This window comes from Euprymna scolopes, chromosome 28 (genome assembly GCF_053919585.1).
Source record: "Euprymna scolopes isolate OS-2025 chromosome 28, ASM5391958v1, whole genome shotgun sequence".
NCBI lineage: Eukaryota > Metazoa > Mollusca > Cephalopoda > Sepiida > Sepiolidae > Euprymna > Euprymna scolopes.
Genome location: NC_136509.1, coordinates 33,621,322 through 33,644,172, shown reverse-complemented (window position 1 = coordinate 33,644,172; position 22,851 = coordinate 33,621,322). Strand labels below are relative to the sequence as shown.

At 33.9% G+C, this 22,851-nt stretch overlaps 1 protein-coding gene across 1 annotated transcript in view; it reads left to right on the top strand.

Annotated features, from left to right (window-relative positions):
- The window catches only part of LOC145249559 (membrane-bound acylglycerophosphatidylinositol O-acyltransferase mboat7-like), a 129,695-nt gene that overhangs the window by 91,980 nt on the left and 14,864 nt on the right, over window positions 1–22,851 (top strand). Inside the window, exons 3-5 of the mRNA XM_080111233.1 lie at window positions 11,154–11,304; window positions 15,382–15,533; window positions 18,540–18,748. Coding sequence (XP_079967359.1) covers window positions 11,154–11,304; window positions 15,382–15,533; window positions 18,540–18,748 — 512 coding nt within the window. The remainder of the gene's footprint in view (window positions 1–11,153; window positions 11,305–15,381; window positions 15,534–18,539; window positions 18,749–22,851) is intronic.

Sequence of the window (22,851 nt, the reverse complement as noted above, 5' to 3'; positions counted from 1 at the left end):
TTTCTCTCTCTCCATTTTTTCTCTCTCTCTCTCTCTCCATTTCTCTCTCTCTCTCTCTCTCTCTCTCTCTCTCTCTCTCTCTCTCTCTCTCTCTCCCCATCTTTTTTTTTCTCTCTGTCCATCTTTTTTTTCTCTCTCCATCTATCCCTAACTCTCTCCATCAACAAAAACCATTTCTATTCAAAACATGCATTCGGTTTCAGCTTGAAACTAATAAGTGTTGGCATGCCGTAAAACCCCAACACCAGATAGATAGATAGATAGATAGATATAAATTTGGTGAACGGATCGCCTTGCTCTGCATCCCGTTTCACTCCCCCTAATGTTTTTTGTTTTCTCTGTTGGGCGCCTGAAGCCGATGTTACTCAAAAGAAAGACTTTATTGATTCTGACCTGAGGGATTTATAAAGTTTGCTTCTGAGGTGTATTACGCCAGGGGTCGGCAACCTTTTGTTTAGCGTGTGCCGACTTAGGGTTTCAAATTATTCAGCGTGCCAACATTTATTATTTATAACGATCAAGGTCAATATACCTGTTCTCTATATTTATTTCATAAAATATATAATAATGTCAAACTTTTTCTTCTGAAGTTTTAAACTTAGATTGATGTTTGGTTTGAAAGTGCCTTTGTACACTAGATGTGCGACACACAACACTTTCGCAACAGAAAGCACAAACAGCACGATCCTTTTGTTCCACAAATCCATATTCTATTGTCCAATTGTCTTGAAATGGGCGATGATCAAGTTTTCTTTTCTTTTCAGTCATATCTAACAGCAGGGGTATTCTGAAAATATAAATAGGCCTAATTACGTAAACATCAATTATGATATATATAAAATACCAAACAAATTATTCTTGCCTTTGCTGTGGGAGAACCAGGATACATTTTAATAAAAATTGTGGAGAAAAATTATGTACAGGGTGTCCCAGAAAAAGTCTAAAGGTTTTGATTAGCTCGAGCTAGGATCCTATTCGTGCGTGGCATTCACAATTTAAAAAAAATATTTCATCCACGTATTCCTCCAATCATACCATTTTGTTTAGTATGAAGATGATCGAAATTGCTCATCTCTTCTAATCCCAGTTACGAGCTTGAAAATTAAAAGTACAATTTCAAGAATTTGAAAGGCAATTATACCTTATCTTGTATTCATATTCTGACCACTGAACAATTCTGTAACTCTAGCACCCTTCCTAAATTTAACACCCCTCAATTTCAAACAGCAAATAAAATGTTTAAAACTAATAATTTTCAAAATTTTTTTAGCTCATTGTGTTTAGGAAAGATTTTTCTTAAAGAAAAGTAAAACTTTTTAAAATAAAATCTCATATAATTAATTTTATCGTAAAAAATATCACAAAAAAGTCAAAGCTTCCTTACTGCGCGTGAGCGTTTTCACGTAATAGTTTCAATTTCAATTTGTAAATTTGTAAATTCTTGAAAATTTTCTATGATTTTAAAAATCGATAATTTTTTTTCTATTCATCAAATCCTTTTCATTTTTTCAGATTTTATGTAAAATTCTACGCTCTTTCGAATGGAAATAAAATTATTTTCTGAAAAATTCATTTTCATACTTCTTTTATTTATTTTTACCCCCCCTCTGTCTAAAAGTATGAAAGTATGAATTTCTATTAAAAATTCGTCTCGGAACACTCTAATTTATATCTTTATTTAAAGATCATAAAAAAATGAATAAAATAATGTGTTGTTTTTTTTTTAACCTTTATCCCTTCATTTTGAAAATAAACGCTAAAGTTTAAAATATGTACATTCTTTTATTTTTTAAAAAAGATTTATGAGCTGTGTAATTTTTTTATTTTTATCATGCTAAAAAAATTAAAGTTTCTTTAGTCTTTCCCTTAAAATTAAATTTGCTCTTTCGAAGATCTGCTAAAATAGCTATTTTATCTGTATCGGAACACTTAGTAAATGTTACGAAAAAAAAAAAACCATGTAAAAATATTTAAAAACAAAAAAAAAATATAAACTGAAAGTTATCCCTTCTATTTATAATCATTATTTAAAGCTTAAAGTACTCACAACAAACATTCTCCTTTTTTCAAATAGAGTCCACGTGTTTTTAATCTCTCTTAGAGCTGATGACAGATTTATGACAAGCTTAGTGAAAGAAAGGGTAAGTGGTAAGTTAGAGAGTTACAGTATAGGGAGATAACAAAAATGGAAGTTTGTTTTGTTTTGGTAAGCTTTAACCCCAAAATGACCCATTGCCAGTCATCGTCTCTTCACAAGGGATGGTAAATAGTGTCATTTAGTGTGAAAAAAGGAGGAGTTTTACATATTGTTCCAGAACATTATAATCATTTCTCACTCTTTCTCTCTCTTTCTGCTAAACGAACGACAGACAGACAGCCAGACAGATATTGAAAAAAAAATGACTACCAAAAAATAATTTGTTTCCTAATAAGGTTTATCATATTTTGAATATGGTAGCATATACTTAGTTTCATTACAAAACTTAAATAATAATAAAAAGCTAAAAACAAAAGTTTTATAATTACAAATAAAAATTTATATACTTTTCTTAACTTTTTTTCCGGCATTGTTTTTTTATTTGTATAAATATTAAAATAAATTTAAACAAAAACAAATAAACTCCATGTTACACGTGTTGTTATTATCACTGGTAAGTGTTTTATTTTAATTAAGATAATCATAGTCAAAAGATTTTTTGGTTTACATATACACTTTTTATAATTTCAAGTTAAATTTTATATACACTTCAAGGCATCCGTAGATTTCAAATGTCAGCGCTGCTGCTGATGTAAACAAAACTTCCGGCGATTCGTTGAAATTTTGGGCGGATTTTATCAACCTATCTCTGAAAATATTGCTTTAATTTCCAAATTTATGAATTCTTGATTATTTTTATTGTTGATTTTTGTAGAGGAATCATTCATTTACTTAATGGTCATTTATTTTCGTCTGATAAGTTACTTTTTATATATTTATTAGATTTTTTTATTATGATTTTTGACTAAATTTTACATTTGCAACTCTCTCACGCTACGTTGTATTTCATCTGGGTCGGTGAGACTGAGTCACCAGACTCAATTCAAAACGCATTTCAAAATTATAGTATCTGACAGAACATACTTTGAACGAGCATGGAGCATCTAACGCCTACGGTTCGCACGGACAAAAATAAAACGCGTTTTCTTGTTGTGGGCATGCACTTAGGTGGCAAGAGTACGCAAGAGATCGCAGATATCCTCATAATTCCAAGGAGAACTGTTTCCTTTTGGCTGTATGAAGTTTAAAAGATTTGGAGGCTCGGCGTGCCATTAGAATTGCTTGGCGTGCCACCTGTGGCACGCGTGCCGTAGGTTGCCGACCCCTGTATTACGCTATGCACACACACACATATTTTCTTTTACTGCATGTTTATAGTTTTCTTTTTCTTCTTCATTCTTCTCTTTTTCTCGCGGTCGTTGTGTGTGTCTCTCCCTGTCTGTCTGTGTGTCTCTCTCATTGTTTTTTGATGTTCAACTATATATAATATATATATATATATATATATAATGTACGGCATTATTTTTGCACCAACCTAATATAGATCTCTATCTATCTCTATATATAGAAAGAAACATTCTTGTTTTTGTTTTTCAAAAGATGTTTTGTATTCCTACACGTCAACACAGGAAATACAGAAAAGATATAAACATTTATATATTTTTCGTATTGATTTTTTATTCATGCATATTTAAATAATATATATATATAATGTATGTGTCTATCACTTTTCTGGGGGGGGGGTTCTGAAACATTTTTTTCTCTGTCGGTTGTAAATAGTACTTTAGTTGTATTCATGCCCATAAGAGCCTGTGTCTGTCCATTGGTCTGTCACGTTTAAGCCTGAAATGATATTTCTAGATCCATCCTCGCCTCTATAATAGGTTCACTTCATCCATTTTCACGTTTACTTTTGAAAGAACATTTTTAGATGTATTCACATCCCTATAATAAGCCTCCTTCATCGATTAAACATGCTTGAGTTTTAAATAGCATTTTATTATTTGGATTGTTTGGACTATTTTTTTAAGGTGTTCTTTTTTGTTTTTTCACATTTTAGCCGATGTAACCTCCAGCCTTCTCAAGGTACATCTAGACAATGAAAATAATACTCTAAATGAGAGCAGTAGTCCAAATAATACATATTATCAATCCACATCTCAAAAATTCAGAAACATTTTCATTGTTAAACATACAGATTCAAATTGATCATAGGATGTAATTCTAACCTATTAATATGCGCAATTATTTCATAATTGAGTAAAAAAAAAATTTGAAATGATTTTATCATCATCATATTCAGTTTAACGTCCATATTACATACTGGCATGTTTTGGACAGCTTTAAAAAGTTAACTTCTAAACTAACTTATCTCTGGCCAGGTCTTCATTTATCCCTCTTTCTCTCAAATGTATTTTTTATAAATTCCTCTGACCTCACTTGAATGGAACTTGCTACCACAATTGTTCTACATCTACTAAATCCACAACTCTTATCCATTTTTTTTCGATGTGACCATACCATGAAAGTCTCCTGATTTGCACACATCTCTATGCTGTCCTTATTTAATCTTCTGTTGAGGCTTGGTGTAGTTATAGGTTTCTATAAATACACCAAGCCTCAAAGAAAGAAAAAATAAATAAACAACAACACTCGCTCCTGATGATAATCAAATGCACCGATAGAAAGCGCTTGATAAGAATATGGCTGAACAACAACTTTTGGGCGCCATTTTATACAACATGCCGACTGAAATAAAAAAAAAGACCGCTCACCGAATGGAAAAGATATCCAGAAAAAATAAGAAAAAAGAATAACTCTGACGTGTTCAATCAGACGTGCTTGAATAATGACTTGCTGCAAAAATATACATATATATATTAAGAGGATTAGAACAACAGTCTAAAGAACAGTTTATTTTAATGTATTAGTAAATTCATTGATACAATTAAAATAAAAGAAAACATTAGTCGTTGTGATGTAGATATATAATAAGCTCGATAGGCATATATATCCTAGAACTATTTTAATATTGAGTAAGATAATTTATAATCAAAAGTAAAAATCAGTTTCATAAGGAAGAACAAACAAAATCAATAAATTGTACGATCGTTTCGGAAACGATGTTTTTATTGAATAGACAATAAGTCTTGGACAATAATTTCATTATTTGTTTTTTTTGAAACCAAGTCTCCTCATCAGCAAAAATATTGAGTGTTTTTCTTTTTTTTTTTTTTTTTTTTTTCTTAAAGACAAAAAGAAAATGAAAAAAAAAAACATGAACTTTTACCACAACGCTATGGAGCCATAGGAAGTGAAAAGCGTTTAAATTTAGCGATGTCAATAAAAAAAAAAAAGTTGACTTGCCGGAGGCTAGTTCAGTTTTCCGCCGTTTCATTTATTTGTTTCCCCCCCCCCCTCCAATTTTGGGGATAACCAACTTCCCACAAAAAGGGAGTGTGCAAATGAATAGCAATTGTCTGATATGAGGGGTTTCCCCCAGATTGATCAAAGCTGATTTCTTTCTGGACGTCCCGGCATGAAAGGCTGAGAAGCTGCCTTCGCTTTCGATTCAGTTTCACTTTTATACGAAAAAGCCAAACAAACACGCGAAAGGAGTGAATTTTATAAAAGTTGATCAAAATAAATCTAGAGATTACGTCCGTTCGCAAATCGTAGATATTATGATCTACGGAGTATATAAAAAGTTCTAAAACATTGTACCCCCCCCCTCCCCGAGAACACCGGCAAGAAAAGCTTTTGCTGACATACAAAAAAGCACGCAGCCGTTTTGTCTTTTATATATATATAGGTTATAGCTAAACTAGCAAGCTGCCCGGCATTGCCCAGTCATAAAATATGCATAAATATTATATTTTAAGTTATACATAAACTAAGACATGTGCATGTAAGTATTGTTTTTTCCTAAACAGTTCACTTCTTGTAAATTAAAAAAAAAAAACTCAAGCTGAGATCGAAATCAAAACCTAGACAGTGAGTCAAGTACGATAGCCATTAGGCCAGTTTAACACAATCTTTAAAGTGTTTTTAAACCTACTTATTCTTAACATAAAGAATCTGTCATTCATGAAACGGTTAACAAACATAAAAATCCGATAACCCCACGTACCAATTTTTCAATTTTGGTCCCTTAGCAGCCCTTTTTTATTTTTTTTTTCTGAATGACTTTTCCACATGTGTGAATACTCTATATACCAAATTTCAAGTCTGTAGATAGAAACTTTGAGTGAGTATATAGATTGAGAATTGTCCACACACACATTCTCATTTTTATAGATATACTAGCGAGGGATACCCAGCGTTGCCCGGGTGTTTGGTGGGGGGGGGGGGAGGTTTAAAAAAAAAAAAAGTAAGTATGAGGATCGAACCCGAACCGTTGAGGCAAAGTTGTGAAAAAAAAAAACGTGCGACGTTAACCATTGCCCCACCGCGACATGCTTACGGAAACACGTTTGAATTTATTTAATTACTTGGATTTAGCAAGTGCTCGTTTTAATGAGTTAATGAGGTCAAGTTTGTCAAGTTTGACTGCGGGATTTCATTTACTGCTGAACGCTCCCCCCCCCCCAAGATGTTATAGGAACAAGGCTAATCAACATGCGGCGAGCGACAAATATTGAAAATTTATCTTCCCGAAATCGAGCAAATTAAATAAACAGGCGAGCTTCGTTGTTAACTGTGAGGTATTACGATTTATGTGATATAAAAAGTTTTAAAAAGTTGTGAAGCGATCGAGCGCTTCTCTGAAAGAAGCCTTTTGTAGACACACAGAAAAAGCGAACACACATACATACATACATTTTCACTTTTATATTTATAGATAGATCATATACTGCATAAAAATAGGATATTGTTTTGTATTTTCCTAATAGACGAGTTGAAAAAAAAAAAGTCTTCATTTTGACTCGTCTCTAATAAACAGTCATAATTTTCAAATTTCAAACTACTATCTTGGTAAGTTAAGCAACACTGAGCCTGGTCAGTACGAGATAAGTGACTATTTGCAAATATCAGGCGCTGTATGTAGAATATCGACACCTTGTTGCAAAATCGGCAAAACCCTAACATTGTCATTCCCTCTGGGAACTGCTTATGAATTTTATATTCTTATGAAACTTCTGCCTTTGGAGGAAGCTGTTTTAACCTGTCTAGGGCGAGTACTGCCTTAGTACAGTAGTATTCTTAGATTTCCACCTTTTTGTAGCATTCCTCCTGTACCATTGCAGGAATAAACAAAGAAACAAATAAAACAAGAAATAAATAAAACAATAGGACTCGGCATTTTTTTTTTTTTTTTTTTTTTTCAAGTGCAAATGAAGTGCATTTATTTGTGGTTCTTCCAAAACAATGCATTTCATTATATTTCCCCAAGTCTTTTTGCACACACACGTTTTTTTACTTTCTGTCACCTTGCTTTCTTGCCCTCGTATTTACACATCTATCTTTACCGGCCCGCAATTTGCTTCTCTCTCTTTTTGTCCGACCACGCGCTGTTTTTTTTTTTCTCTTTGTGATGCAAGCTTGCATACACTTCCTAATTTGCATATATACTTTAATAGCTGCTACTGCTAATATTTTCTCGCATGTATCCATACACACTGTTACACTCAAAATCTTTGAACTTACAATTCGTTTTTTTTTTTTTTTTTTTTTTTTTTTTTTTTTAGTTTTTTTTTTTTAAATTCAATTTTCACCCCAAACAAGGCCGGGGGCTACTATCAGAGACTTAATTAGCAGCATCATTATGAAGGGAGATGAGTAAAAAGATGTTTGTTAACATTACACTTAAACTTCTGCATATCAGTGCAGTTGGGAAAGCAGAATCCCAGAAGGGAGTTCCAAAGACCCGCAGTTCTGGGGAAGAAACTATTGTAGTAAAAGGCTTTCTTGCACCTAGGGATCTCTACTGTAAAGGGGTGAGACTTAGTAGCTTGTCGGGTTTGTCGGGGGTAGTTACGTCGGGGAGGTACAAGTGTTTGCAGTTCGTCAGAGCATTCACCATTAAAGTATTTGTAGAACAGGCAGAGGGATGCAACATCTCGTCGATGGGACAGAGGCTGAAGCCTAGATGACAGTTCAGGACCTATCAGGTTGGCGACTCCCTTTTGAACCCTGTCCAGGAGCGAGAGACAAGCAGCAGATGCACCAGCCCAGATGTGACAACAGTACTCCATACATGGGCGAATGGTGGCCTTATAGAGGTATAGGATACTGTCAGGCGTAAGTAGTTTTCTAGCACTGTAGAGGGAGCCAACCTTCCTTGCAGCAGCCTTGGCAATGCTCTCAATGTATCTATTCCAGTTCATATTCAAAAATTTAAAAGAAGTACTTTCAGGCAATGTGTTCTTGGCCATTGCTATTGGTGGTAGAGAAGGTTTCTTGTAGTTATTGAAGGAAACAAGCTTAGTCTTAGCAGCATTGAATGTGACCATCCATTTTTGTCCCCATTCCACTACAGATTGGAGGTCATCCTTTAGTGTTTCTGTCATTTTCTTGGATATGTGTCGTTTAGTGCATGACTTAATGATTTTTAAAATAAATGAAAAAAAATCCTTCAACATTTAATTTTTAATATAAGGTACAATTCCTTAAAGTTACGTTGGTTTCTGTGTCCTATATTCTCGTATGGAAAAAGTGAATGAACCACTTATTAAAATGGAGTTATCTCCCTTAGATGAAGGGCAGGTTATTCAAAAGCACACACATTTTTATAACTAGTTTGTAAATTGTTTTTACTGTTAATCTCGCTTCATGAAATAAATGTTGGCTATGAATTATTAAAACAATTTTTTTTTTAACTCAATAAAATTTAAACCCCTTTAGATGCCTTATTTATTCATTTTTATTTTTTGAGGGGAAATATATTTTATATCAAACATTTTTCAAAGTCAGACTCAAATAACATTTAAGCTAACAAATCAAATTTGCTTTTGACTAACCAATTTTCATTTCCAGAATTTTTTTTTGTCGAATTCGGAGAAATCTTTCTGTCTAGCTTGGGAATCTGCACAGAATTTTGAATGGAGCCCTTTATTTAATCCCTGGGGATAGCATGGTCTCGTTCTGTCAGCCATGACGGAGTAGAAGTCCCAAGTAATTCAGCTGTATTTATGAATGTCACCCACACTTAGGATTGAACCTTTATTCTCCAGAAAAGTAACTTGTAATTGAATTTCACCAAGTACTTTATCCACTACATAAAGACCCATGACATAGTGGATAAAAAACTTTATAAAATTCAGGTATAAATAAATAATTGTGAAGTCAGAAAGACTGACTAAAGGAGTTTTTTTTTAGCCTGATCTTTCTTAGTCATGTGGTTGTGTAGATAAAGAGAAAAAAAATGTACTAGAATTTAAAAATGCGTACATTTTTTTAAAATAAGGGTGGTAGGAATGTTAAAGAACAGCCGCCTGTTCTTGTAAGTGAGTAAATATGAGATGAGATAGCCGAGGATTCGAACTTGCAAAGCTAGATTTGGAATTGAGAATTCCGATCATAAGTTAAAATAAATTATACAGAATGTTATTGAAAATGGAATGCAGAATTAACCATTGTTTAGTTCACATAAAATAGATATCTGTTTATTGAAAAAGGAATGTAATGATGTAATTTTGTTTCTGTTAAAGAAATGAAATTAAAATAAGGAATTTAAAAACGGACAATGGAAAATGTTTGTAAAATGGGTTAATCAAAAATTAGGTGAGAGAGTCAGCTTTGTGAAAACGTGAGGTGTGTCAGGCCACGTGTCTGATATGCACATGTTGGTCATGCAATGACGTCATGAGTTTTCAATGTAGTTGGAGCTTGGCAAAGGGTGATAAGTCAGTCAGTCAGGGGAGAAGAGAAGAGTCAGAGACAGAGCTGACATGGAACCTTGGAAGCGAAGGGGAGAAGAAAGAATCATGTAAAGACTTGAATTCCTTGATGCAAAGCCATTGACCGGTCTAAATAGAATAAACGAACAACTTCATCTTTTTGTATCTGCATCTTCGTGTTATGTTAGTCAACAACAGAAAGGTATTGTGAATTTATATTATATGAACTCTATCGGTCTATCTATATCATAAATCTCCTCTCATTGTGTATTACATGCTGCCTCTTTATATATACAGAACTCTCTCTTTCTTTATATAGACAATGCAGGTATGACTAGTTCATAATTTTGAAATCTTTTTAATGAAAGTGTTTAAATTCTTCATCAGTGGTACTTCCCGTAGAGGACCATTCTAAGTTCAACAGTATGGCGAAGGTACTGAGAATACGTCTTATTTGTCTGGTGACATGGGCAGGCTCAGATGTGGAATAAAGTTAGCAATATATATATTAGTCTTGGGTTGATTAATCGGAATTGAGAATTGGAAAAATCAGAATTTTTTGGGTATCACAATTGGAAAAATGTGTGCCTATTTTCCAATGCCAAAAACAATTTTTAACTGTCTTTATTTGATTTTGTTTGAAACAAAATTTTCCACTGTGGGTAGTAATGTTAAACTAGTAAATATTTATCAATTTTTAAACAACTAGTAAAACTAAAATCTATAGGTCCTCCCCCATAAGTGTATGTTTATGTTCGAGAACATGTCTGCACATTTAACACGTTTTTACTGTAATCGGGGGGGCGGGGGGATAACAATTTTGTAGTTAAGTATTTAGAGATTTATAAAGAATCGGAATCGGTAATTGTATCAGAATCAGAATAAATATTGAAATCGTCCCATCACTTATATATATATATATATATATATATATATTTGTAAATGAAATCTGAAGATGCCAGTTGTTGAACCATATGCGATTTGTATATGCGTGATGATGAGATTATAAACTAGAGCTGAATTATGTCGACGGGAGAGGGAGAAATGCATTGGTGTTGAAAAGGAATCGACGTGTTGCAACCATATTTTAGACAGGGGAAAAGTACAGATTACAGTGGAAAAGAAAAAAATCCACTGTTTGCTGATTGTATTACTTTTTTTTTTTTAACTGCGACAAAAATAATAATTGATTCACTTATATTTTTTTTTTTAATTTTTGTTTGTTATTTCAAATAGATTCTTCGGTTTTGAAATCTTTCTTGGTTTATTATTTGCAGATGATCGGCATAGCATTTGAGATCCATGACACAAAATACCCACTACGAAAAGGAGAAGTGGATGAATCGTTACTCAAACTTTACCAAAATATCAACCCCAGTGTCATTGACATCTTCTCGTACGCTTATTGTTACATGGGCCTGCTGGCAGGTAAGTATTAACCTTTCAATCAAACTCCATGAAATTATAATGTTGTAACCTATGAATGTATACAGCATAATCACCCCAGTTCTTGTTAGATTACTGAAGTTAAGCAATGTTGAGCCTAGTCATTACAAGATGAATGACCATTTGAGAATACCAGGCCTTGTATGCTAGAGGACATTGGCACTTCCTCTTTTGGAGGAAGCGAGTTCAACTACCCAAGGTGAATACCACTAAAAAAAAAAGATTATAAACCTTGTATATTATTTAATTATTGGAATTCTTTGGGATGAGTAATTTGTATATTTTTTATTTATTTGTTTTTTATTTATATATTTATTTATTTATTTATATATTTATTTATTTATATTTATTTATTTATATTTATTTATTTATATATTTATATATTTATTTATTTATATATTTATTTATTTATATATTTATTTATTTATATATTTATTTATTTATATATTTATTTATTTGTTTTTTATTTATTTATTTATATATTTATTTGCAGACTATTATCCTCATCTTTTATAGTTGTTGTTTCACCATGTTTCAGCCAACTATTCCTCTGGCCTTCATCAGGTGTTTAATCGTGATGGGATAGGAATACTGACTCTAATTGTATTCTCAGTAATTACTGCCTTCCATACTTGTTGACATAGTGAGATGACAACAACTATGGAAGGCAGTAATTACTGAAGATACAGTTAGAGATTCAGCATTCCTATCCCATTGCAATTAACCACCTGATGAAGCCCAGAGGAATAGTTGGCCGAAACGTGGTGGAGCAACAACTACAAGATGAGGATAATAGTCCGCAAATAAATGTATAAACAGGAGAGTTCTTATTCAAGGGACATAACTTATTACATCACTTGCATATGCATTCACTAAGCATTAAAATACTAAGAGATGGACTTGTATATAATTTTATGCAGGTCACTTGCTTATTGATATCGAACATATAAAATTATCTTGTGTTTTTAAAGTGAAGCACAACTAGCATCTGGGCTTGCAAATCAAATTTTGCTTCTAACTAGCCAATTTTCATTTGTTATTGTTGTACAATGTTATTCATAATACTATAATATACTTACCTACAATTTATTTTTTAAAATTACCTAGACGTTTCGGCCAACTCCGGCCTTTGTCAGGTGATTGACTCAGCATTCCTATCTCGTCATGGTTAACGACCTGATGAAAACCAGAGGAATGGTTGTCCGAAGCATCGTGAAACAACAACTATAAAGATGAGGATAACAGCCCACAAAATAAATATATAAACTTTGTGGTTGCAACAAAATAAAGCCAACAAAAGACAAGTAGTCGGTATAACTGAGGTGAGATCTGGATACAGGTGTGATACTGTCAGCAAAAAAAAAAAGGCCCCCTCCTAAATGTCCTTTTATAACAGAGCAGGTATGGGCGCATGTGGGGAAAACCAGTGGCAGTTGTTAAAGCTAACCATTAGTTAGCGAAAATATTAGCAGCAGCAGCCATTAAACACATATGCAAATTAGCAAGTGAGCGCAAGCTTGTCTCACAAGAAAAGGAGAGAAAAAGGACCGCATGTGGTCAAAGTGAGAAACAAAGTGCGTGTGGGGCAAGATGGATATTTGAAAGTCAAAGGCAACTATGGGTTTGTATTACTGTACACATAGATTTGAAAAAGTTGTCAAAAAACAAATATATAACAAATAAATGTTATCAGAGGTAAGATAACTAGATACTTTTAGTGTTTTTATTTAATGTAACATGTTTATTTAGCTCGAAAAAACAGTGTTTACCAATGTGTTGGAAAAGTTAACATGGTACCCGACTCTGTTGAACACAGTAAGTCTGGGAAAATGAGTTAAAAATAAAAAAATTATACAAAATACTGCTAGAAACTTGTTCAATATGTTACCATGACATAGGCTGACATATATTCAGTGGGTTTATAACAGTATTTTGTATAGTTTTTTATTTTTAACTCCTTGAAAGCACTGGCTAGCATAAGCGTGAGGTGGTGGCAACAAAACTTTTAAAACGCACATGTAAAAATATTTTGGAAGTATAAAATGTGTTTTGAAAGAACCATGAATAGATGCATTTCATTTAAATTTAAAAAAAATAGAAAATGCTGAGTCGGATGTTTATTTGGTTATTTATTTTTGTTTGTTCTTGCGACATTACACGTTGGTAGCTGCCTAGTCATGTCATATCTTTGTACAATGCAGAGTTGTTGAATTTTGAACTCTTTCAGGATCTACCCAAGCTGCAAACTGCCACAAAAAAAATGTTGTAAAGTGACTAGTCTAAAGTGACTAGAAATTAGTGTTGGGACGATTAATCGGAATCAAGAATAAAAAAAATTGGAACTTTTGGAGCTATCTGAATCGGAAAAAGTTATCTATTTTCTGATGCCAATAACGATTCCATGAATTATCGTTTTTATTTGATTTTATTTAAAACTAGCAAGGGGTACCCGCCGCTGCCCGGGTGTTTTTCGGGGTATGTGAAAAAACCCCGAAATGTGAAAAAAAAACGAAGCCTTCACGACGCGCAGTTGGAAAAAAAAAAACAGGTGCGCGTTTTTGATTGACGTGACGGTGATAGGTATTCAGTAGTTACAATTTTGTGCGGGACAGTTTTGAATAAATCGGTTTGTTTGTTTTTAAAAACCTGCTCCCTGTTTATTAGGAAAAGCGAAATGAAAGCTACAGTCTGATATGACGAAGTCGACATTGAACAAACGTTACTTAGCTCTCTTGAGACAACTGGCTTTCGGCCTGTGGTTAGTCGAGTTTCGCTTTTTTTTAATACCGAAAACCGAATGTAACGCGTGCCGATGCGGGGAAATGTCGAATAATTAACGTTTGAAAGTCAATAAAATTAAATAGAAAGGCGAGCTCCGTGGGTAACTCTGAGATATTACAATTTATAGATGATATAAAAAGTTCTAAGAAGTTGTGAAGCAAGCAAGCGCTTCTCTGAAAGAAGCCTTCTGTGGACATCGAGGAAAAGCGAACATACATACACACATACATTTTCGCTTTTATATATATATAGACAAAATCGTTCATTGCTGGTTGTAAGAATAAATATTTATTGATTTTAAACTAGTGAACCTAAAAGCTATAGATCATCTCTGCGCAAGTGTTTTTACATTTGACAAAATATCTGCACGTTTAACATGCGATTTTACCGTAATTGGGAAAAATCTAAATTTTATAGTTAAATATTTAGAGATTTATAAAGAATCTGAATCAGTAATTGTATTGGAATGGGGTGGGTGTGGGGGGGGGGTCATCATTACCAAAAATCTTAAATACCTGTTTTTTTTTTCTCCAGAGTGCAGCTTACTACCTATCCTACCTATCATCTTCCTTTTTTTTTTAAAGGGGAGTCATCACTTATCAAGACCTGGAGGCCACTCGAGGATAAGAGTTAATGAATCTAAGATGGTGGTATAGGCATCACTTATGGTGTAAATTGGGTAGAATTCGATTATTTAAGGTGACGGTTCAACAAGAATTTGTTTACATTGGACTTGAAGGCTACCATATTGTAATCGGTTGGAAAGCAAGCCAATGGAACATTATTCTACATGCAGGCAGTCTTAGAAAAGAATCTTTATCCTAGCTCATAATTTCCAATAATTTTTAACAACAATCCCCAATAAGTCTATTGCAACGCTTGAAAACACATCTGTCGCTTTAGCTTTCAACTCTCCATAATCAACAAATTTTGCTTGCATACACAGTTGCTTTCACATATCCCGATTATAAATTTTAATGGAACCAAATTTGATAAATGTGCAAAGTCTTGTCTATCCGTTCAAGAGTTTTTAAATCAGATGGACTTTTCTGGATTAACCTTAACTTACTACTCAATATATTTATCTGGACTGAAAACCCTAAACGTCTCATCTTTGTCCTACCTTGACAAAATTGGCTAATTTTCCTACCTTCCCAAATTTTTTTTTTTTTTTTTTATTTTTTACTGCTTTGTATGAAAACTGCCACTTTTGACAGAACGATGACTCCAGTAGCTGAAAATATATACATTTTTTATCTATTTCTTCCCAAAATTCAGGCCCTTATATGAAGTACCGTTCATACTATGACATGCTCCATGAACCCGACACACAATACATCAGCACGGTGGCTCCCATGCTTCGAAGATTGGCAAATGTGCCTATCATTGCAGCGGGCTTCTTCACAATGTCACATTTTTTCAGTATTAAAGTAAGTAACAAATATGTTTTTTTTTATTTCTAAAACATTTTCAGTCCATCATTGCAGTATGACATACATGAAAATTTTCACATCAATTCATAAGAGTTCTCCCCCTTGGCAGATCAAACATTTTCTGAAACTTACTGTGTGAATTAAATATAGTGTTTATTTATCCCCCCAACAAAAGAGGGATTGGACTTAGTAATTCACTTTAGTTTGTTTGTTTATTCACACTTTGTCAATAACCACACCTTGGATTTTTTTTTTTTATTTTGTACAAATATCAATCATGGTGAAAGTAAATTTTTCATTCATAGAGGGTGACCCCACATGCTTGGCTATTTTTTTTTTTTCGCATTTAAATATGGCTGCCATAATAATTGCTTGGTTAAGAATGTTAAATAGTTTTTTTTAATGCAGGGTTCAAATTGACTGATGGTACAGTAGGTGTATCAGAATTTTTATAGGAATTTTTGACATCGCTAACACGAAACTGCGAATAAAATATAAAAAAACTTGTAATTTCTCTTTTAAAAGTGAGTTGTTTATTTTCTTTATGGATTATACTTCCAAAATAAACTATTAAAGTTGTATAAAAAGTAATAGAAATATTTTTTTTTTTTTTTAAACAGTAATGAAATTAATTCAATTTTACAAGTTTAGTATTTTTCAATTTTTAAACTTTAAAAATCTATCAAAATTTTTCTATTGATTCTATTTTTATGATATTTTCAGGGTCAATGTAAAATTGTATGCTCTTTTCAATAAACCGAATATAATATTTTAGACAAACTTTTTATTTTTTTTTAAATTCACGCCCCCCCCCCATTTTGAAATATCTATTAAAAAGTAAATAATTAATTTACTCACCAAAGTTTTATATATCACAAATTGAAGATAAAAGATCAATAAATAATATATTTAAATATAAAACAAAAAAGTAGTGTTTTTTAGAAATTTAACTGTAAAGTTTGTTTTTTTTAAATCACATTGTTTTTTGTTTTTTTTGTTTTTTTGTTTTTAATGAAACCTTGGTCGTTGCTCCTTTAATTGAAAAATAAAAATTAGGGGTTGAATTAACATTTTTGGAGTAGTTATAAGCTTGGAAAGGCATGGGGGGTCGAATTATTCAATATTTTCACAAAGTTTCTGACACACCTAATGGTACAGTTATATAAAAGCCAGTCTTTGCTTAACTTGTAGACATAGTTTTAATCATGGAACTGTTTTGTTTTGGTTTCAATTCTCGTTGGTGGCACTCAAACCATTTTTTTTTTTCTTAAACTTTTAAAATCATTACTAATATATATATATTTATATAAAATAAAACAATTGACTCTATAATAATAAATACAAAATCTGCGTGAATTAAAATATATTTAAGCATATTTTACAACTGGGCAATTCTAGTCGTCCCTGCTAGTATATATGTATAAACCTAATTCTTTTGCTTTTTTTTATTTTTATTTTTTGTGTTAAAATATATATTTATTTATATATGTGTTACAAAAAAGCATTGCTACCGTCGTTTTTAAACCCAAATAAAGGGGACACATATCTGGTCGCCTATGTCAGACTCTCTTCAGCCTTCGTTTATACAAGGTGGAACGATATATTTGTTGCCCTTAAGAAAACACTACAGCTTTATTTTAAAACTTTTATGGAAAAAGTTAATTCAGGTAACTTGATTATGTAGTAGAGCTGACATCTGTTCAATGTAGCCGCCTTCAGCCTCAATCACTGCCTCGATATAGGTTTGGAAGTGGGAGCATGGTGGGATTTCAGTGAATACTTGATGGATGGTGGCGATCAGATTGCCTTTGGTGTTGTCGGATGTCATGTTGGTGATGTCCTCGATGTATGACCAGATGAAGTAGCCCTGCGAGTTCAGGTTGGGAAAGGAGGGGGGGGTCTAGTGAGAGAAGGGTACAAAGTCGTAGCACTCCTTCTAAAGTTTCTTTGGGGCGCCAGGTTCTGCTGCTACACCCAGGGTCTGCCAGGGACCACCTGATTGCACCAGGGGATCACCACACTCTTCAGCACATCCAGGTACACTTTGGTGTTGACTTTCAAACCATTTTTGAAAATGTGAGGTGGCATGATATGACCCTCACTTGAAACCACACCAAAGCCCATAACTGTGGCCGGAAACTTGATAGCTTGTGCCCTGAAGCGTTGAACCAACTGGATTACATTTTGAGGGTGCTGGCAATGGTCCTGTTGTCAAAACTTTGATCGGTAGCGAGCATGAATTGTACAGCGGCACATCTCCAATCTGACTCATTGAACGTTGTGTCACTTTCAGACATGATAGAAGGCTCCTATCGCTCTTGGGATTTGTACACAACTGGCCAACTAGTAGATGGTCTACAACAAAGAAAGAAAACCGATTTTCATCAAATGAAAATGGAATCATGTCTTTTCTAAGACAATAATTTTATCGTTCCACCCTGTATCTGTCTCCCTGAAAATTGTATTTCGCTGTTTTGGATTTAAAACTTACAGTACCAATGTTTTTTTCTGACCTTCTGTAACACATAAATAAATATTATGCTTTTATTTTGAAGTTTTCTTAATCGAGCACTCTTCTAGAATTCTCTCCTACTAAGCTTATAGGTGCATACATATGTATATGTAAGTAAACTTTCCAGAGACAGTCAATCAGATATGAAATCTGAAATCAAGCAGACTGTGGACAGTTGAATTTGTACAGATGAAAGACTCAATACCTTTTCTGATGAAGCTTTACAACAAGAAATAATAGTATATTTGGCTTATTTAACATTTTACTGCAGTTTTATGGTTTATCCATTCTTCAGAAGTGGTTTAATATATTGCTGAGAGATGTTTGAATTAAAAAAAAAAATATCACTCATGAAATGTAAGGATTAATTTAACTAATGTTGCAATACATACAGACATCTTTGTTTTATATATGGGGAGATATTATAGTAATACCTGCTCTATAACTCAATGTTTATAATCTTTGTCATCATTTCTCTTTCTCTTCTGCAGTATGTAAAAACGGACGCATTTTATGAGGAACCGTTATGGTTCCGGTTGTTCTATATGTTGCCAATGTTCTGTGTCTTCCGTTGGCGTTTGTATATTGCTTGGATTTTGGCCGAATGTTCCTGCATGATGGGCGCTTACGGTGCTTATCCAGCCATTAGCCAGCCGCAATGTGGGCAGGGACCCTCAGATCTGCAAGCACTTCACAAAGTGTGAGTACACGTATTTAAAATCTATGTATATTTGTAATTCTTGTATGTTACGTGTATAATATAGTATTGTATTGTGTGTATTGTTATGAAAGGGCATTTTTTTCCTATAAAATGTATAAAAATAATTTAAAATTATAATAAAACATTCTGGTAAGTCATCTATATATCTATAAACAGAAAAGCGAAAATGTATGTATGTGTGTTCACTTTTTGTGTGTCTACAAAAGGCTTCTTTCAGAAAAGCGGTCGGTCGGTTCACAACTTTTTAAAACTTTTTATATCACATACAAATCGTAATATCTCACACTTAACAACGAAGCTCGCCTTTCTATTTAATTTGCTCGATTTCGGGAAGATAAATATTCAATATTTGTCGCTCGCCGCATGTTGGCTTAGTCTTTTTCCTATAACATCTTCGGGGGGGGAAAAAAAATTCAGCAGTAAATGAATACTATCCCGCAGTCAAAAGTTGACCTCATTTAAAACGGGCACCTGCTAAATCCAAGTAATTAAATAAATTCAAACGTGTTTCCGTTAGCATCTCGCGGTGGGGCAATCGTTAACATCGCACTTTTTTTTTTTTTCTTTTTTTTTTCACACTTTTATTTACAACTTTGCCTCAAGAGTTCGGGTTCGATCCTCATACTTACTTTTTTTTTTAACCCCCCCCCCCCAAACACCCGAGCAACGCCGGGTACACCTCGCTAGTATATATATAAAAGCAAAAATGTATGTTCGCTTTTTATGTATGTCTAGGAAAGGCTTTTTTCAGAGAACCGATTGGTCGCCTTACAATTTCTTAAAACTTTTTATATCACGCCTAAATGATAATATCTATGACTTAACAATGGTGGTCGCCTCTCTGTTTAATTTGCCTGACTTTGAAACGTTAAATATTCAACATTTTCGGATCAGCACGTGTTACTTTCGTTTTTCGGTATAAAAAAAGCGAAACTCAATTCGAATCACTGGCCCACAGCCAGTGGTCTTTAGAAAGCGATTTAACATTTGGTCAGTGTCGACTTATGTTCAATCAGATGGTTGCTTTCATTTCGAGACGAGACACTTCCCCTAATAAACAGGGAGCTTGTTTTCCCCAAAGTTAGGTAAAAACAAACAAACTGGTTTATTGACCTCATTAAAAAGTGTCCCGTAGAAAATGTTAACTGCAGAATAGCTATTGCTTACGATTGCCGCATGTGCATTAAGCTTTTTCGTATAAAAAAAAAGAAGCCAACAGACTCGCGGTAAATAAAACACTGTCAGCACTCAAAGTTCACATCAATAACTCATCAAAAATGGGCGCATGTTATTTTTTTCACACTTTACTATTTTCCAACTGCGCGTCAAGTCTTCGTTTTTTTTTTTTTTTTTTTTTTTTTTTTTTTTCAAAAACAACCAATGATTTTTCTTTTCATTTACACAAAAACACTCACACCTACAAACACCCGGGCAACGCCGGGCCCCACCCCCCTCGCTAGTCTATATATATAAAAGGCAAAATGTGTGTGACCATTTCGTGTATGTCTTCAAAAGGCTTTTCTCGCACACGGTTCCGATGTCGTTACGATCGCTTACAACTGTTTATATGGGTCCTAAATAATAATATGTACGATTTGGGAAAGTGCGTCGCATCTAGATTTATTTACGCCGACTTTTACAAAATTATTGCTATTTTGGCTTCTCGCATGTTGATGAGGCTTTTTTGTATAAAAAGCGAAACTAATTCAAAGTTAACAACGAACAACGTTCTCGGCATTGCGCCGGGAAATGTCCAGAAGCAATCAGCTTTGATCAATGTTGTACGTCAGACAATTGTTATTCAATCTGGACAATTGGGAGCTGGTTCCCCTCCCCCCAACATCTGTTGGGGGAAAAAAACAAAAACAGTCAAACTTGGGTAAACAACTGCGTGACTTCTATTTGACCTTCTTAATTAGGTCAAATGGAAGCCGCAGAGTTAACTTTTATTGCGCACGCCTGTTTTTATAGTTCAATAAATAAATTCAAACCTGGGTATGTATGTCGCGGTGGCCTGATGGGTAACGTCGCCCGGTTTGTTTTTCACACATTAATTTCCAACTCAAGGGTACGGGTTCGATTCTCATACTTACCTACCAAAACATTTTTTTTATTTAACCCCCCCCCTCCCCGAGTTTTGATTTACCTCAAGACACCCGGGCATCGCCGGGTATTCCCCGCTAGTCTATAATATAAATCTCGCCTGTCTGTTTAAATGTATGTATGTATATTTGTATGTCTGCCTAAAACTTTGAACAGAAGTGACGGATTTTTACGAGATTTGTATCCTTTTGAAGCTCAACCCTTCGGGCGACAATTATAAAAAAATTGGCTAAAAACATTAATTCCTTCACCCTCAACTGGGCACTTTTCTACAAGGAGGGGTCGATTTTTTTTGCTGATATTTTTGCAAGTTATTCAAACCTCGCGTCAACGATGTCACATAAAAGACTTTATTTCGACCATCTGTGACACCACAATCGCGATGGGCGCATTGATAAGGCGCCATATGTTTTTTTAAACCTCCTTTACCTCTGGCGCATTACGCAACACACAACACCTACAAACACCCGGGCAACGCCGGGCACCCAGGCGAGTCTATATATATATAAAAGCGAAAATGTGTGTGTGTTTGTATGTCTCACAAAAACATTCGACAGAGGCGACGGATTTTCACGAGTTCGGTATCATTTTGAAGCTTGACATCTTGGACAACAAATATCGAAAAATTGGGCAAAAACATTAATTCCTTCATCCTTAACGGCTCTTTTTTACAGGGAGGGGTGAAAAAAAATGGTATCTTAATGACAAGATGGCTTTACGCATGCGTCAATACGCGCAAAAGACGTTGTACATGGAAATCGTTTTAAATGTTATAAAAACAGACCTACTTTAATCCACGTGTCTATAGTGCGATGGGTTAAGTGACAGCGTCGTTATCTAAAGATTTCAGGTTCAATCCCAGTTATCAGATATACTTTTTTTCTCAATTTTTAAACATTTAATATTTAAACGAGGTTATTTTACCATTTTTTTCGCTTGTCACTATGTTTTTTTGTTTGTTTTTTTTTTTTCCTTTTTTTGGGTTTTTCTTTTTTCCTTTTTTTGGGTTTTTATTTATCCGATTGTTTTAAAGAAGTTTTACATCGATTCGCTGTTTTATTTGTTTTGTTTTTTCTGATTTTTTTTTAAAAAGTTTAAACAGGTTTATTAATTCGCTTATTCTTTGGCACTTCCCCCTTACATACACACCTCCAAACACCCGGGCAACGCCGTCTTTTTGGTGGGGAGAGTGTTTGTTTGTCCTATTTTTTATAAAGAAGTTTTACGTTCGTTAGCTGTTTTTTTTGTTTGGGTTTTTCCGATTTTTTAAGAAGTTCTTTACCCCCCGCCCCTACACACACACCTCCAAACACCCGGGCAACGCTAGTCTATATATATATATATATATATATATATATATATATATATAAAAGCGAAAATGTATCTGTATGTATGTATGTTCATTTTTTGTGTATGTCCGCGAAAGGCTTTTTCCGAGAAGCGATCGGTCGGCTCACTCCTTCTGTAAACTTTTTATATCATGTCTAAATGATAATATCTAAGAGTTACGAACCGGGGTCGCGTGTGTATTTAATTTTTCGACTTTTACCAGCTCGACATGTCTTCGAAAAGCGAATGATCTGGCTTGCAGCGCAAAACTAGGTCAGACACCACGCCACTTCTTCGCACCTGTTTATTTCGCTTCATAAACATTCACTTAACACCCTTATCAGTTCCTTTCCCTCGTGGCTGAGACGGTTAGCTGTCTGACTTTTTTTCCGTTTCGTTTCCACCTTCGCGTCAAGGCTTTGGGGTTCAATCCTATCTTTTTTTTTTCTTTTACACCTCCAAACACCCGGCCTTGTCTATTATATAAATCTCACCTGTCTGTTTAAATGTATGTATGTTTGTATGTCTTGCAAAACCGACGAAGCCTGACAAGATCAGTATCATTTTGAAGCTTGACGTCTCAGACGACAAATATAAAAAAATTGGCCAAAAACATTAATTCTTTCACCCTAAACTTGGTTGTAGCAAGT